The sequence below is a fragment of the Cebidichthys violaceus genome, unplaced genomic scaffold, assembly GCF_023349555.1.
Source record: "Cebidichthys violaceus isolate CVI_PGR_0920_01 unplaced genomic scaffold, fCebVio1.0.p SCAF_7, whole genome shotgun sequence".
NCBI lineage: Eukaryota > Metazoa > Chordata > Actinopteri > Perciformes > Stichaeidae > Cebidichthys > Cebidichthys violaceus.
In genome coordinates, this window is record NW_027176927.1 from 18,040,391 (window position 1) to 18,057,798 (window position 17,408).

At 43.0% G+C, this 17,408-nt stretch overlaps 1 protein-coding gene across 1 annotated transcript in view; it reads right to left on the minus strand.

Annotated features, from left to right (window-relative positions):
• The window catches only part of grik2 (glutamate receptor, ionotropic, kainate 2), a 209,354-nt gene that overhangs the window by 7,967 nt on the left and 183,979 nt on the right, over positions 1–17,408 (minus strand). The window contains exon 16 of the mRNA XM_068735502.1: positions 8,984–9,234. Coding sequence (XP_068591603.1) covers positions 8,984–9,234 — 251 coding nt within the window. The remainder of the gene's footprint in view (positions 1–8,983; positions 9,235–17,408) is intronic.

Sequence of the window (17,408 nt, forward strand, 5' to 3'; positions counted from 1 at the left end):
TATATATATATATATACACACACACACATGTATCCGGTGGAAGCTGATGTGGGACACAGTCACATATTCCAGGAGGGAGCGCTCCTCAAAAGTAGCTTTTCCTCTGAGAAATCTTTGTGAGTTATCAAGACTCCAAATCGCCGTGAGACCAACAGCCTGAACAGACTCTTCATTTCAGCACAGAAATAGTTGTGCACGTGTGTGTGTGTGTGTGTGTGTGTGTGTACATCCATATGCATCCAAGCCTGTGTGTGTGTGTGTGTGTGTGTGTGTGTGTGTGTGTGTGTGTGTGTGTGTGTGTGTGTGTGTGTGTGTGTGTGTGTGTGTGTGTGTGTGCTGGGTGGATGAGATGGGTTCCTCACACACAGCTGGTGGTCCCCGCACCCCGAGAGCCAGGTTAGTCTGCGGCAGCCTCAGCAGCAGGCAGGAAGAGAGGAAAAAGCAGCAGCAGGAGGAGGAGCGGGAGGAGGAGGAGCGGGAGGAGGAAGCGGAGGAGGAGCTGAGGGGTGGGGGGGGGCAGGAGAGAAAGGAGCAGGAGGCGGAGGAGGAGAGGGAGGAAGGGAACAACCATGGTAATCATGGAAATCTGACAGACTAGCATGGAGATGACAAAGAAATGCTCCGTCTATGAGGCATGTGAGTCCAAAATCAGCTGTCTGAAAGGTTTAACTTAAATTAGCAAGAATAATTTCCTGAAGCATATTTTAACATACACTTACATCTTCACTGGAGGAAAGTCTAACACACCACCCTGTTCCTTTGAACCGGGAGTTATGAGAGCAGCTTATAATTCCCCCCATCCACCACCCTTCTGTAATAATCACTTTAAGAGACACAATTACTGTACTCTAAAGTAGACTAAAGTAGACTGTACACACAAGAAAGACATTCTGATAAATCCTTGTTTGCCATCTGACCCACAGCTGAGTGATTGATCTAGACTCTAGACTTTAGACTCTAGACTTCAGACTCTAGACTTCAGACTCTAGACTTCAGACTTTAGACTCTAGACTTTAGACTCTAGACGTTAGACTCTAGACGTTAGACTCTAGACGTTAGACGTTAGACTCTAGACGTTAGACTGTAGATTCTAGACTCTAGACGTTAGACTTTAGACGTTAGACTGTAGATTCTAGATTCTAGACTCTAGACTTTAGATTCTAGACTCTAGACGTTAGACTCTAGACGTTAGACGTTAGGATGTCTTTAGGGTAGCAGGAGGACACTGCTAGCGTAGCTCCTTTATAAGTCACACTGTCATCTTAACATTAGTATTTTGTTAATTTTGTTTGTTTTGGAGAACCGAGGAACCTGATGCACACATGACTCCTGCATTCACAGCTCGGCTGACGAGCTCGTTCGCTAACAAGATACAAGAAATGAATGAAGACAACACAGCTGTCATCATCACGATGGACAATTGTTATTGTTGTCACCAAAGTTAGTTTTGACATCTTGAAGGGGAGAGATTAATCCGTACATGTGTTCAGTTTATCAAGTCGCTTTGTAACGGCTCCTTGAACCTTAGAGATGCACCGATTCACCAACACAAGCCAATCATCGATGTGCTCAAACACAGCTGATACAGAGCGTTTCCCTGTGAGAAACATCTGGATTCATTGAAGTGTCTCGTCAAAAGCTTAATGTGAAGGACCGTTGGTGTGTACTACTCACCAATAGTCACAGCTGTGGTCTGAAGGTGGAAGTTTGTTCCTAACCAGTACTCATTTGTAGACGTGAATACATTCAGCCTATAATAATGAGTGATTTAGTTTTGTTGTAAATATACATTACAGTGATGATCACAGGTGTGCGGTTGCACTGAGGCGTCAGCTGAGCCCGTTTGAGATGCGTTGGTCTTGATTGCACGTTGAGTATACTGTTGCTTTAGATACTGGAGAACGTTGCACATATGCTATTACATCTACGCCTGGACTCCTGCCACACGGTGCCTCAGACTGCTTGACTTTAGTCTGTTAAAGCTGTTTCCGGTCAGCGTGTTAAGCTAGGCTGAACGTGTCCTACTGACCCGCTCTGTCTTCTGCTCTGCCGGTGGATCCGAGGGCAAACAAGCATATTCCCAAACCTTTGGAGAGCTCCTCTGTTGTGAGGAACAGTAGTGATGGAATGTATTGAAACATTGCAAAAGGAAGAGACTTGAGACAAGAAAAGGAACTTCTCATAGTCTGGGTAGATGAATCCAAATGACCAGCCTGCAGAGGTCTACAGTGTGTAAAGTTATCAAATGTTTATTAATACTTTTATTAAAATGTTTGACATATATGTATATTTGCTCTCACGTTGTGGCTTTACAATCTGTCCAGTAAATGCAGTAATCTCATAAAACACACATGGCATTAACATGTCTATTAACCCTTTATAAAACTAGCTCCTCTGCTGTATGGCTCATCCATCTTATAGAAATGACTCGCTGCTATTTCTGCTCCTTCTAATGTTACAGAAGTAATTATAAAATGCAAATTGCAGGGTGTGCACTGTGGAGCATGTGAAACACAACAAAGAGATGCTTAGCACCACATTTCTCAACTTGACACTTGCAGCATCGCGGTGAGGAAAAGTAGGACGTGTTCAACTATGAGAGAAACCTGGAGCAATGAAACAAAATGTATGCCTGATGTACACACATTAGCCTGATGCTAATCAGCTCTGGACTGTAGGAAGCACAAGCTGCATATTACAGTTGATCTTCATCTTTAAATCGATATCTGGACTGAATAAATCAGGCTGAGGGAACGCCCACGTATTGGTTTTTAAATGTCACATCTGCCTGTCTGAGTAATCACATTATGATCGAGGGTTCTTCCAGACCAGACTGTGCAGAACTTACTTTATGATAGGATTGTTTTCTGATACATTTATAGACGCATTCGATGGTGTTAGAGGTTCCCCTTCAGCTGAATAGGTTCGTGGTTTAATAATAATAATAATTCTACTTCATAATCGAGGTTCTATGTCCACAATACTCTCTTATGTACTTATTACTGTACCCAGCTGTGGTGCCGGGGTCACTTACACAATTCACCACCACTACAGCAGAGGTGTTCAATTAACATTCAAAAGGTCCAGATTGAGAAGATCTCCTCGTCTGGAACATTACAATAATATATAACTTAATAATAATAATATATATAGTCTAGTAGTAGTAACAACGTCTCTGTGTAGTCAACAACTGTCAAATCAAATAAAGAAAGTACACATCAATTATATTTTAACAATTATTATTCTCAGTTTTCTAATTTAACTGGGTGGATTATAAATAATACATAGAAATACATGAATACATGTTCTTCTCAGTTCAAGTAAAATGAAGCTGATTAAAGAATAACTGAGAAATGAAAAATGTGACTCAGTAATTCATTTTAGAAAAATTAATTTCACTGAATCACCTGCAGGTGTGAAGTGATGTCAATCAAAAAACACGATATTATATTTTTCTCATCTTCTAACAAGATAAATGTGTGAGCATGAACTTTATGTGTGGTTATTAAACCACTTGTTTCAGCTCTATCCTCTCTGTTCACATCATTGGACAGTGAATTCATGCGTCAGGATTCTGAGCATACTGGACTCTTAGACTGATTATTATCTGTGACTTCATTTCAGATGTGAGATGGTATGTTTGCTCAAAAGAGTTATGCTTTGTCTCATAGAACATATGAGACACACTGGTTTTAAACTGCCCATGGGAAGAGTTAACATGTAAGAGTCTGTTCATTCTTGGTTAAAGACTCTGGTCTCTCTGGTCTCTGGTCTCTCTGGTCTCTGGTCTCTCTGGTCTCTCTGGTCTCTGGTCTCTCTGGTCTCTGGTCTCTCTGGTCTCTCTGGTCTCTCAGGTCTCTAGTCTCTCTGGTCTCTAGTCTCTCTGGTCTCTGGTCTCTCTGGTCTCTGGTCTCTCAGGTCTCTAGTCTCTCTGGTCTCTAGTCTCTCTGGTCTCTGGTCTCTGGTCTCTCTGGTCTCTAGTCTCTCTGGTCTCTCTGGTCTCTCTGAACACTCTTCTCTTTTTGGAGAGCATCATGTGAAATAACTTCTCTGACTCACGTCATTCTTCTACTCTTCGTTCTCTTACTCATCTCTCCCGTGTGTCTACATCTCACTCGAGTCAGGAAACGTGTCAGAATACACACATCTGATTGGCTGAGCAGCATCACGTGATGTGATTTGAACGCATGTAATTGGTCGGTGTGTTTCCTGCACCGCTGAACGAGTGCCGTAAAGGCTGGAAAAGCTGCGCCGGTTGAAATAGAAGCGCTCCGTCAAAATTCGGCTTTAGGTCCTGGGTCCGGATCCGGACCGCGTTCCGCCTATTAGTGACCCCTGCACTACACCGTTAATACAACCACTGCCAACACAAACCAGCTGGCTGGTTATTACTGAGGTTTCTTTATTTTCACATGGCAACAATGTGTTTCTAGCTGTTGTCATACTGTAGTTGCTTTTGATTGATGGTGCTTGTATTAACAGGGCACCAACTGGAATCAGCTGACAGTTTGTGAATTGGAGTTATTGTCCGTATTGGTGCTTCTGTCATGCACTAATTGAGTCCTGTGCCACTATTCAGAGACAACACAGGAAGCAGGGACATAAGGGTTCTCTTTATGTAGCGAGACACAAAGTAACAATGTCACAGTAGTCATGATCTCTCCCTAACCTACACACACGTCTGAACTGCCTAACGTAGCGATGTCTTAACCACGCTTTATTTGGTAGCTCGGCTATATCAGCTTCAAAAAGCAACACGAGTCAAACGCGGTTTGATTCTACTCTAGTGATCATATTCCGTTGACATAGTGAATCAGTGTGTGCATTCCCAAACAAAGGAGTGACACCACCACTGCACGACGAGTGCAGAGTGCACAACATGTGGCAGGAGCGGCATTTGTGCACGAAACAAGAGTGCACGAGATGTGTCGTCTACACAAGGTTTGAACAAAGGTGCAACGTCGTCACTTGAATGGAGAAACCTTGAGTATGTAAAATAAAATGTCAGACTGTCGGCTCTGCCTGCGAGGTGCATGTTGGGTCCATTCATCCTGCCCGTCTGTATTTACCTTCTGAATAGATGAATAACCTCGCTCAGGAATTAATGCTGTTGTGGAGATTAACGCTCACACTGTTGGTGTGGAATCACACGCTGCCGTACTCGCTCACTACATTGTTAGAGAAACAGGCTATGAATGTATTAAATGAATTCAAAGAACAAATCACACTGCATTAAGGTGAACAAGGTGATTACCTGCTGGATCATTTAAATCATATCTGTGCATTATTTATGAGAACATTAATACATCATCTCAGTAAGCATTTTGATTTGGAACACTGATCGCCTGCACCTACCGGAGAAAACATCAACAGAGGCAGCAGATGAAGGCTGAGGTCAGAAGTCACACATCTGCTTCCTGTTGTTTAGTGAATCATTGGGACTGACATGAACTCTATTAAAGCAAGAAGCTTGACCATCTAGTGCACTGAGAGGTTCTATCAGTGGTGGTCATCAGGGCCAGCTAAGCCTTCTCTGCTGGCCTCAACACAATCACTAAGTTAAAGCTGTTTTATCATTTAATAGTCTTTCATAAAAACACTACATGTATTCTAGTTATTTTTCCCGTTATCTTATTTTCTCATTGCACAGCTCCTGTCTTCCTCAGTTGCTCTGCTTCCAGTGCAGCTTGTTTTAAGTAGAGCTCTTATCCAATCAGATTCAGCCTCTATGTCTCTATGTAAGGAGAGAGGCCCGAGGTCCTCTAGGTAGACCTTACAGATTAAAGTACATGAGGACGATAGTGTTGATCGTCATGGTCTTCAACCACTCAGATCTTTAGTTTGACATGTTGGGCGTGTTCTTTGACGTGTCAGAGTCTTCTAGCTGGCCTACAGTACGTGATTGGTCAGTGGGCCAGCGTGACATGTTGGGCGGTGACAATCCCAAAATCTACTTCCTCTGTCAGCAGACATCTTCAGCCTCAAACACACTAAAACGTATTCAAGAAGTACAACTGGGGAGACTCGACTGTCTTCACTGGCGTCCATGAATCTAGAAGGACTTCTTACTGGAACTAAAACGCATCGATGTTCTGAACAACCGCATCATTGAACTCTTTGTTAACAAAGAAAGGAGGATGGACTTTGTCTTTAAGTGAACAGCAGCTTTGGTCAGTGAACTGCTTTAGTTTTACATCTGCAGTAGCGTTACTATTGTGTTCATGTGTCTATGGAGTTGTTTTTATGATATGGTTCATATTGTTCACTCGTGCCCTCAAGTGTGTGGATGAATGTGTGTTTTAGCACCACAGTGTTGCTGGATTGATTTTGACTCTATGCATCCCATCATGAGCGTATTCATGTATCTGCACTCTGCAGCTAGTGTAGTTGTAGGTGTTGAGCTTCATTTTCACACAAAACAAATAGGCGTGTAACGGTTCACCAAATGGAACGGTTCGCTTCCATACAATACAGCGGTGCCACGGTCCGGCCGTTGAGTTGTCATTTAATAAATCTCAAATTAGCTCCAACAAAGTATTTTTTTAATGTTCATTCTCTGTATGTCTATCTTGCTATATTGGTAAGCAATCCAAACATGTAAATAAAAACAACTATCCTTTCAGCCTTGAACAAACATAGTATTTGTTCCTCAGCCTCACCTGTCTGTTCTTAATAAAATAATACAAAACTCTGTGCTGCTGTTCATAATCTCAATAGTGGTGGAGGAATATAATGACTCATAATTTCATGAACCTCATCAGTGTTACCAGCTTCCATAAGCACAGAGACGTGTTTGCAGGAGCAGAGGACTAAAACTTTAAGTTCACGTTTCTTCCGGAGGTGTTTGCGTGTTCATGGTCACTCGCTGTATATGATGTGGTTGTTATAGAATCCCTCTAAGAGGCAGTATGACTGCAAGTCATGGACACATTTCAGCAGGTAAACATTACAGTGATGAAGTAACCCTGGTAACCACGGCCTTCACGCTGTAATGTATTGTTACTTCACTGCAGTGCTTTCAGCCCATTTATTCACTGTGCTCACGCGTGTCAACACCATATGTGTGCGTTCATGCGTGTGCGTGTTAACGTGTTTGAGTGTTCTGAGTGTATTCGGTTAATAGAATGACACCACCGAGGCGTCTGACTCGTCGATACGGCCACGCTGAAACGCCGGACGATCGATAAAATCAGATGTGGAAGGAAGATGTTGGACTTAGAGCAGGATTAGAAGGATGGGCTTCATGTTTCTGTCCAGAGGATCGTTCATTCAACTACATCACGTCACACCTAATCTGTACACTTCTGACTGTGAGAGCGAACAACATCTTCAATATCAGCTTTCTAAAATATGGGAACAAACTGACCAAAAAGAATCAGCACAGCGACTGTGACGCTTCTTTCCTTTCACTGGTTCACAACATAACGCATCATTCCTGCAATGTGTGTGTATTGTGTCGATGTGAACATTGATAGTTTGATTATTACTGAATTGGAATAAAAGAAAACAAGAATTAAAATATATTTTAAATTTTGGGCGAAACAGTTTTTAAATTTAAATATTTGGGTTTTTTAAAGTGCAAAATGATTTAGTCTACAGCGTCTTCTGTTGTGTTCTCTATTGAGTAATCTTTCTCCACCTCTCATCATGATAAATATATATGTGGGGCATTAGTAGTGGGGCTCACCCAGAGCGCTTTCCTTAACAAAAGTAATAATAATAATACTTTAGGTGTCACATGTGTGTCTCTCTACTAGTCGTAGCAGCAATCTGAATGGAGTGCTTATGCAATCATTGCACTGGAGCACTGGATCACTGGAGCTACAGCGCTTCTACTGCGTTAGCATCTGTGTAGCACTGACTGCTGGGTATTATGATTCATTACTGCTATTCCTTCTGCTAATGGAAACACATTAAGTCATACAACAGGAGTAAATGCACCCTTCACTAAACAACGCACCACTTGTGACTGAAGTGAATACTGCTCCATGTATAATGCCATGTGTGAAGGACATACTAAGTTATAAACATAGTTATTATTTTCACAGGACATACTTATGTTTAATACATTGTAATACAGTTACAGCTGCATCAAGCCTGAAGTAGACCTGAGTTAAAATGAGGGAAGCAGTTTAGAGGTCTGAATTAAGATATTCTTATATTTTGAATAAGGAGTTATTAACCGGCTCCTGTTTTAGTACGGGACAAAGTGAAACCGTGACTTCATGTATTCAGAGCAGCACTAAGTGTTCTCCAGTGATGCAGGCCGTCCTCAGCAGAGAGGCTCTGGTCAGACAACACAACCTGGTGTTGTGTCGCTGCACTAACCCAGAGAGACGATGTGTGAACTCCATGCCACAGATGTGAACAGTGACAGTGGTTTGATTATAAGCAGGATGGAAATGGAGGCGTGTGTCTGTGGCTGTTGACGGCATGAGTGATGCAGCAGAGGTGTGACTGTGATCCCACTGTATATTACAGCCAGCCCTCCAAACCTTCATCACACTGCTCTCAGTGTTCCCATCCCCCAGGAGTCAGGAACAAAAACATTAAAAACCAGTTTAAGCTTTTGGTAAGTTCTAGATGGTGTTAGACTACAAAAGAAAAGAAAGGTGTCTGGAGTTTGTCTGGAGGTCATTTGAGATGGTGGTTAAAGTCTAGCTTGGATCCATGGTGACAGCAGAATTCCTCACGTTTCTTATCTCGTTGGCGCCATTGGGCCTAAGTGAATAAATGCAAAGAAACCAACCCTTATCTTACTGCATATGATATAGCACCGTCATTATAGTGTGAGTTTCCGCAAATTGGCAAACAAATGATTTATTGATGTATTTAACATATATTTTGTTTCATTTTGTTAGCTTTTAAAGATTGATTTATTTGCCGTGAGACTTTCACAGCAAATGTGGTTCTAGACAGTAGACATGATGCTATCATTGTTGTAAATAACAAAGCAGAGGTGGAAGTCAGAGGCACTTCTTACCTTTTCAAGTTGTGCGTTCTGTTTGGACTTGTAAAGGAACTCTCCCACGGCCACGAACACGGAGAGGACGAGTCCGGCGGCCAAGACGATGAAGATCCCTCCAATGTTCTGCACCCCGAGGGCGCTGGCCTCCTTGCTCTCCTCCTCTGGACAGCCGTTTCCTCTCCACCACTTCTCCTTCATCATGTGCAGCTTCCCTTCCTCCTGAAGCTGCAGGATGGCAATAGTGATCTTATCTCGGTACGGAGAGCCTGAAGGAGCAAAAGACGTGAGGTCAGCGGGAGCAACCGACACGACTAACTCGGTGTCTTTGTTTTATCTCAGCACAGATTTACACCTGTATTGAATATTGACTTTGATGGTCAGCCAAAGTTTGCTCATCTCATTTACTTAAACCTCAGGGAGCTAAACTGCCCGCTCAACCAAACAGGTAATTAGTGCAACAAGTCAATGTGATGCTGCTTAGTTGAATAGATAAAATACGGTTTGATTTCCCGTCCAGACTCGGCCTCGCGTTGGTGTTTTAATTGATTCCTTGCAGTCAATCACTGTTTTACACAAAGTGGGGTTGCAGTGAGAGAACATTCATGAAGTGGTATGTCCTCCCATACAGAGTGTGACGCTGCGTGTTTCATGGACACTCTTAAGCTCTGGTATTTAGAATGCTGAATATATCTGAAGCAGAGTAACTTTGACTGACTGTGTGTTGTTGTTATCCAGAGGCACTGATCACAGCGTACGTCTGTTCAGTAGATGTTCAGTAGGTTACACTGGTTCAGCATAGAGAATGAATGCACCATGTGAAGATGTGTGTAATGTGTCTTTGTTGTTGTTGTTGTTGTCTGGGATGTGTGTCTGTTGTGTATTTCATTGTTTTACAATACTCATGACAGTACACTTTAAATTCTATCTGATAGTATATTATTTGATTTGGACTAAATCAATCTTAACTATTGAGCAGAACAGACAGAATTAACATGTCTTCAGTGTCAGGGCCTTGTTATTGAAATATAATAATATAATATAATTATTCTATACTATGTAATAATATAATACTATATAATCCAATGGAAGAGACTCACTGCCCTTCATTTACAAGACTGCCTCAAATGTAATGAAACACATTTGTTTTACTCTAACCGTATTGAAGTGTAAGTAATTCATTTTGGTTTAAAACGACAACATATCTCATCCCTTCCATCAGGTGATCTATCTCAAACAGACCGGACGTTCACCCAGGAGGCTCTGCTCCTCCCTGACTTCATACTAACAGACTTCTTAGAGCAGAGTTTCTAACCCATTATGTTCCTTCAGCATTCTAATGAGTGTTCAAACCAAGTAGATTACATAGAGAGTCAATGCACAGACGTGAGTAGATGTGAGTAAACGTGAATAACGCGAGACCGTGAAATCCGTGAGTCGCTGTGTTACGATGGTCAATCAGCGTTGAGATGACCTCGTGTCATCACTGACGTCCTGCTGTTGAACCAGGAAACAAATACTGTGTCCTCTGTGTTCACCCAGAGCTCCACGACGCCTCACATCAGTAGATATGTGTATAAATGTGTGTGTAAACCATGTGGTACAAACAATGAATAGACGGTATCTACGTCTAGATGACGTTATGTTGAGCGTTGATGGAGCCGCTACAATGTTAGCTTAGCATAGCACCGACTGATCATAGTTCCATTAACAAAACAAATATTTTAAAGTTATTTGCTTGTGGTCTTGTGGAGAAAACTAACAAAACATGAATTCAGACTTTTTACATCACTACGTAGTTATTTCAGCATCTCTATTAGTCCGTTTATGCAGTTAAATCACATAAAATCAGTTTGTTTTGTGTTCAGCTGTAGTAAACAGACTCAGTGAATACAGCTCAATGGAATCCATGAAGCTCCTCGAGATGTTATGAACCAGACAAGATGGCGTTCAGTCTCTTGGATATGTGGGACTTCCATAACAAATACCAAGCAGAAATGTTGTTTAATTCTTTCATGGTTGATGGAGGAAATAAATGGCTTAGTTTATGATGGCTTCCATGGAGATAAGCCACGCCCCCTCTCTGGTGCATCTAGCACAAATGATAATAAATGATAATATTCGTGCAAATAATTTTGCTTTACGTTTGGTGTAACCACTTATATTGACAGTATGTCTCTTGTGTGTGCATATGTTTTATGATGAGTCATGTTTTCATTCTTACTGTTCTGCTAGAATAAGAGGAGAGGTCTTTATTCATCATGCTGTCGTTTTAAAGCCTCCTCATCCTCCTTTCCTTCACCTTCTGTTCAACCAACAGTCTCCTCTGCTGTGTGTTTCTATCAAAACCCCAATATACTTCAGTGAGCATCCACTAAATCCAGTATGTTTCATGGTACCTGTTTAACATTGTAAAATATTAATGTTAATGTACAGCATTACCATTTCATTGTCCCCACGGGCCCAACAACACTAAACTAATAAACCTAAAACACATCTATGGGGCTCATATCTGCGCTCACTCTGCCTCTATAGCTGTCTAATTAAATCCAGTTGCCATGGTTAATCCGTGCTAATGCTTTCACTGTGAGCTGTTACCTTGGTTTAATAAGTTAACGTCCCCGAAGAGAGCCTTGAACCCCCCCACTCCCCTTCCTCAGGTAAAGCACTTCAGCGCCTTCCCCTGCTCTGCTGATCAAAACTAGTCAAATGTCAAGATCCCTGATTAAACCTGAAGGGTGAAGCCTTGTTATAAACACACAAATATAAGACTCCCAGTTCCAAAACCTCCCTGCAGCACAGCCAAGACACACACACACACACACACACACACACACACACACACACACACACACACACAGGGTGTTCATGCAGCTTGAATTATTTAAAATACTAATAACACCTATTATTGTAAACACTTAGGATCCGCTCTCTCTGGAGCTCAGTGAGGGGAACAAGCCGAGATCAGAAACACTATCAATTGGCTAGCTCCAGTGGTAGTGATGTCCGTGATTAGTAGTTAGTATGCAGAGCCGGTTTATTATGCAGTGGACCCAGAAGACCATAAACAGTGACGGTGATCAGCCGAGCTCCCCCACTGAAGAGGAGCTCTGAGCTGCGGTCACAAGGCTGTGTTCACTCTTTAACATCTCTCCTCGCCTTCATCTCCGCCCGAGGGCTTCTGCTATCTGACTGTCTATGTCAGAGCGTGCCGGCCAGCATGCTTCAGAAGCTTCTATCTCCATTTCAGTGCCGTCTACAGTGGAAACCTTCCCTTCAGTGGAACAACGAGCCGACGGGTGTCACTCAAATCACTCGCTAGGACAAAGGAACCTTGAAATTGGGCCAGCTTTGCCTCATCAAAACAAATGGAAAGACCTCAGCTGTGATGTCGTGGAGTAGACCAAAGTGAGCATTGTGTCGTACAAGTGTCATAACCCACATTGACACGAGCGTGCAATAGGCCTGATGCCTACCGACCCACTGTGTTGAAAATAGAGCAGTGGTGTTTCCTTTGTGAATGGGCTTCATGTTAGAAGTACACAGCACCCCATCAGATCCTCCTCCGTGTTCAGAAAGAGAACCAGACGGCACTACGAGGCCGGCCTCGGCTGCGATTCATCAAAGCTCCAGAGACACGACAGGCCTTTATATTCACTGACAAATAAGAGATGTTTGTCTCGTCTCCAGACCTGAAGACGGCAGCATCAGCATCAGCCCTTCATGCTCATGTAACGAATCAATGCCCGTCCCTCTGCTCTCTTACCCCTTGAAACTCTGATACCTGCCTTCATCACATCCACACTCTTCATCATGGTGCATCATCCAACATCACAAATAAACTCCACTTAATCCAAAACCCTGCTGGTTGGCTGCTCACTCAACACATCAGTCCTGTCCTAACTCTCAAAGGATTTGATTCAGAGTTCTGGTCTACCATCAAGGACCAAAGACCACACCCAGGATGACAGTCCATCTCCATCGCTGGAGCTGATCTGTGACTGCTGATGAGCTTAGTCAAAGCTCTTCTTGTCCAGAACTACTGTTAACATTTGGGTCAACAGCATGTGCTACCTCATGTTATTCATTAAACACTACACAAAATACTTAAACTGGCAACAAGATTTGACATGCATTATTTCATAAATGGAACATTTCCAGACAACTAGTCACATGTATGTTGTTGTAGGCTACATGAGTTTTCTTCTTCTAATGCTTTATATGTAATCATATAGTATTCTATATGTATGGATTGTGTTCCTTGGTGTTTAAGTGGTTTTGCAGCACTAAACAGGGAGTTTGTGAAAAATGCTGGGTAGATATATGTTGGCTTAATTGAATCAGAGTGTGCTCACACCTTTGTCTAGTGGCTCTCAATGTACACAGTTCAAAAGTCAATGATCACCTAAACAAGCAAAGAGAAGTCAAGAGAGCAAGGAGTACTGTAATAAATGCTATAGTGGTAATGTGATAAGTTCCTGAACATAAGAGCTGTGGCTGCAGTCTGCTTGTGTTCTTCTGGTTCGACTGCTGCAGAGACTTCCTGATCGTCTCCGTTAGTTGCCTGGCAACGTCACGGTGACAACAAGAAGGAATAGTCCAGAACACAAACTCTAACTAAGGATCTGTCGATTTCACACATCGGTGTTTGTAAAGATTAAAGAAACTAGTTCTAACATAAATAGTATTAACCGTCTTCTCTTCTACTCTTGGTAAGTGAATGTATGTATTTCTTCTTGAGAACATTGTAAAAACATGTCCAGAAGAGGAGGAAGAGTTCATCGTAGTAGAACAAAGAGGATGTCAGCATTGTGCGTTTCTGTAAACCAGAGGTTACATTGAATGTCTGTTTCTGGATCACACACATGTTTAGCATCAGCCTTGTACTACGGTTGCAGAAACAGGGCCGTGTGCTGAACGTTGAGAAACAACTGGTTAGGTTTAGGCAACAACATGACTTGGTTGAGGTTAGAAAAGATCATTTTATCAGAGTTAAAACAATAATGTAACAACCGTAACAATTCAAATGGTGTGAATAAAGGGGCGGCCGCGGCTCATTGGGTAGAGAGGGTCGCACGAGCACCTGTGCCGAAGTGCCCCTGAGCAAGACGCTGAACCCCTAACCTAAGCTTTGTGGTGTACTGTGTGTGTGTTGGGTGGGGTGTGTTCTTATCCAGTAACTGACGGAGAGAGAGTTTGGCCTTCGTTGTACTGTTCCTTATGAAATACATGTTAATCTGATCACAGTGTTGCACGGCTTTGGAAAATACAAATGTAGGTTTTCAAATGAAATATTCATGTATGTTTCTTTTGCTCCGACTCTGATTTCTCTGATGATGTCCTTGAAGTTGTGATGGAAATTCCTTTCATTTCAACGTTCAAACTGAATAGTCATCATCAGGTGGAAAAAGGAAACGTAGTTAATGCGTGAATGTAAACACGATGCTGCAGGCATCGCAGTGATAATGACAAAGTGTACTGTAAGTGACAGTCAATCAAATGGAGTGGGTCTGGTTGGCTGATACGTGGAGAAATGTGCTGTTATACATAATATGTTAATTTGTGAGCTTCATGTGGGCCCATAAAAGAGGAGCTTAATTCTCCGATCCAGAGGAGTGCAGAGCGGAGTGACAGGCCATGCTGAATCCAGAAGAAGACGCATAGATGTAATCTGCCAGATCAAAGCAGAGTAATAGCACACCGATCCCGCATGCATTGTCTCCCAACGAAAACAAAACATTCAAATTCAAATGTGCTGCAATGTCTCACACCCTGAAGATGTGTATGTGTATCACTCAAGAGCTGCTCGCTTTGTAATACATAGAAAGATTTGATTTGCATGTTTTGACTCGGAACACAAAGAACAACATACAAATATGTGTAAGCATTTGAAATGACTCTATTCTGGGCATTTTGATGAAGTGGAAAGTATTATAAATTCTGTGTTATGAATTTATGAAACCTTGTTTAACATTAGTATTGTTCGATACATGTTCTGCAAAATGCCAGAGGGGCGTACAGACACATGTTCAGTGGAGAAGCGTCTATAACGACGATAAACCCTGTTCACAGCAGAACTCAGACAGCTAAGGCTGCACAAGGATCAGGCATTCAGGAGTGGGGACAAGGACATGTACAAAGAGTCAAAATACAGGTTTAGCAAGGCGGTGAGAGACGCTAAACGACTGTAGTCTGAGAAACTGCAACACCAGCTCTCAGCAAGAGACTCTGCTTCTGTCTGGAGAGGTCTCAGACAGATCACCAACTACAAGCCTAAACCCACTCCATGAACGACCAATGTCTGCCAACGAGTTCTACTGGAGACTTGAAAGACAATGGGACAGTCCTGACCCCACCCCCCACAGCTCCATCAACCAGCCCCAGACCACCAGGTCCCCCTCCCCCAGCCCAGCAGGGCCCATGCCCATGCAGTTGGCCTACAGAGACAACAGGTCTGTAGACGTAACGTAGCCCCACCTGCCCCCATCACCCTGTGTCACTCCCTGGTCGCTGCGGTGGAGTCCTTCCTCTTCCTGGGCTCCACCATAACCCAGGACCTCAAGTGGGAGCTTAACATCAGCTCCATCACTAAGGAGGCTCAGCAGAGGATGTACTTCCTGAGGCAGCTGAAGAAGTTCAACCTACCAAAGACAATGATGGTGCACTTCACAGCCGTCGTTGAGTCCATCCTCTGCTCCTCCATCACCGTCTGGTACGCTGCAGCCACTGCCAAGGACCAGTTCAGACTGCAGCGCATCATTGGCTCTGTGAGAGGGTGATCGGCTGCAATCTGCCGTCCCTCCAGGACTTGTTCGCTTCAAGGACCCTGAAGAGAGCAAGAAGGATTGTAGTCGACCCCTCTCACCCTGGACATGAACTGTTAGAGCCCCTTCCATCTGGCAGGAGGCTGAGGTCCATCAGGACCAAGACCAAGACCACATGAACAGTTTTTTCCCATCGGCAGTCGGGCTCATCAACTAAGCCCGGGACCCCCACTGACTCCTACCGGTCACTCCGCTGCACATCCCTTCTCTGTCTCTTATTTAAACACACTCAACACTTTACATTACACTTCATCATACTTGTTTATAGTCCTGTTATCTGTTTGTTGTGCACTTTACTTCTTTTATATTCTATTGTACATTTGAATATGTTTCTATTTCTTGACTGTGATTCTTCTTCACTGTGTTGATTGTTGTTTGTTTAATGTTATGCACGTCATGACATATTCCTTGTATGTGAAACGTTTCTGATTCTGATTTTGAAAACGATGTTGAAGCGCCTGTGTGGACGGAGATCCATTTTGTTTTAAATCAAAAACGTATCAGTGTGGATGTAGCCTTTGCGTTGATTTAAATAATTTATTCTCAACGTTTATTATTTATCTATTTTATCCATCATTGCAGGGGCCGTTACACCAAAGAACATGAATTTTCATATTACATCCTATATGTTTTGATATTTTGCAGGCTACTGGCTCCTTGTTTATTCTACCACTTATTCACATGACTTGAGTACTGCTCTTAATTGTCTCCAGGAATCTAATTAGAACCCAGATTGATGAGTAACATCCTAACATGTCCCAAAGTGTTTGAAAACCTAACAAACAGGACGTTCTTGCTAAGCCTAACTCAGTGGGTTTGTTGCCTAAACCTAACTTTTGTTTTGCAACATAATGTTGTTCAGTTAAAACGGAACATTTGTGTCTGATTCAACTGAATTTTGTGAATATTTCACAAACTGCCCTGGGACTGTGCTTCATCAGAACCAACTGAGTGTGTCACGCATCAGTCTAATGGGCTCATCATCATATCATTAAGATTTAAGATAAAGGCTCAGTCTTCTTCAGATGTCTCCTCTTCATTGGGGGGTATTGGTGGGACTCATGTTGTGACTATACCCATTCAAAGTATGAGGTCTAATAGCTACAGACTGTCACGCGTCGTCTCCACCAGAGGTGGTGCACTGAATACGGTGGTAAATGTTTTGAAATGAAGGGTACTCCAGAGAGTCGATGTCTCTGCTGAATCCTCAGTCCGTGTGCACTATCTGTCTAATATCCTTCGCTCTCTATCACACACATCCTGAAGTGTGACCGGGTGGTGCTGAAAGCGGCGGGTTGAGGTGGAGTAAGTCGCCGCGGGTCACGGCGTTGATGGAGATCTTCTATCTCGCAGAAATGTATTCACCACCCTTCCTGTTTACGAGGCGGAGCCGAACAGCCCGGTGGCCAGCGGCAGAGACGACTGGAAGGACAGCAGCCTGCTGACAAGCAGCGCAGACGCTTCCCCCGAACCCTGTTTGATTAATGCAGCCTAATGAAGCTAAATGAAGATTGATACTCATCAGGGACAGACACAAAGAGAAAAGAAGGATGATGAATAATGCAGCGCCTCCTGAGACTTCAGTCAGGGCAGAGAAGGAGACGGTGGCTGCACAAGCT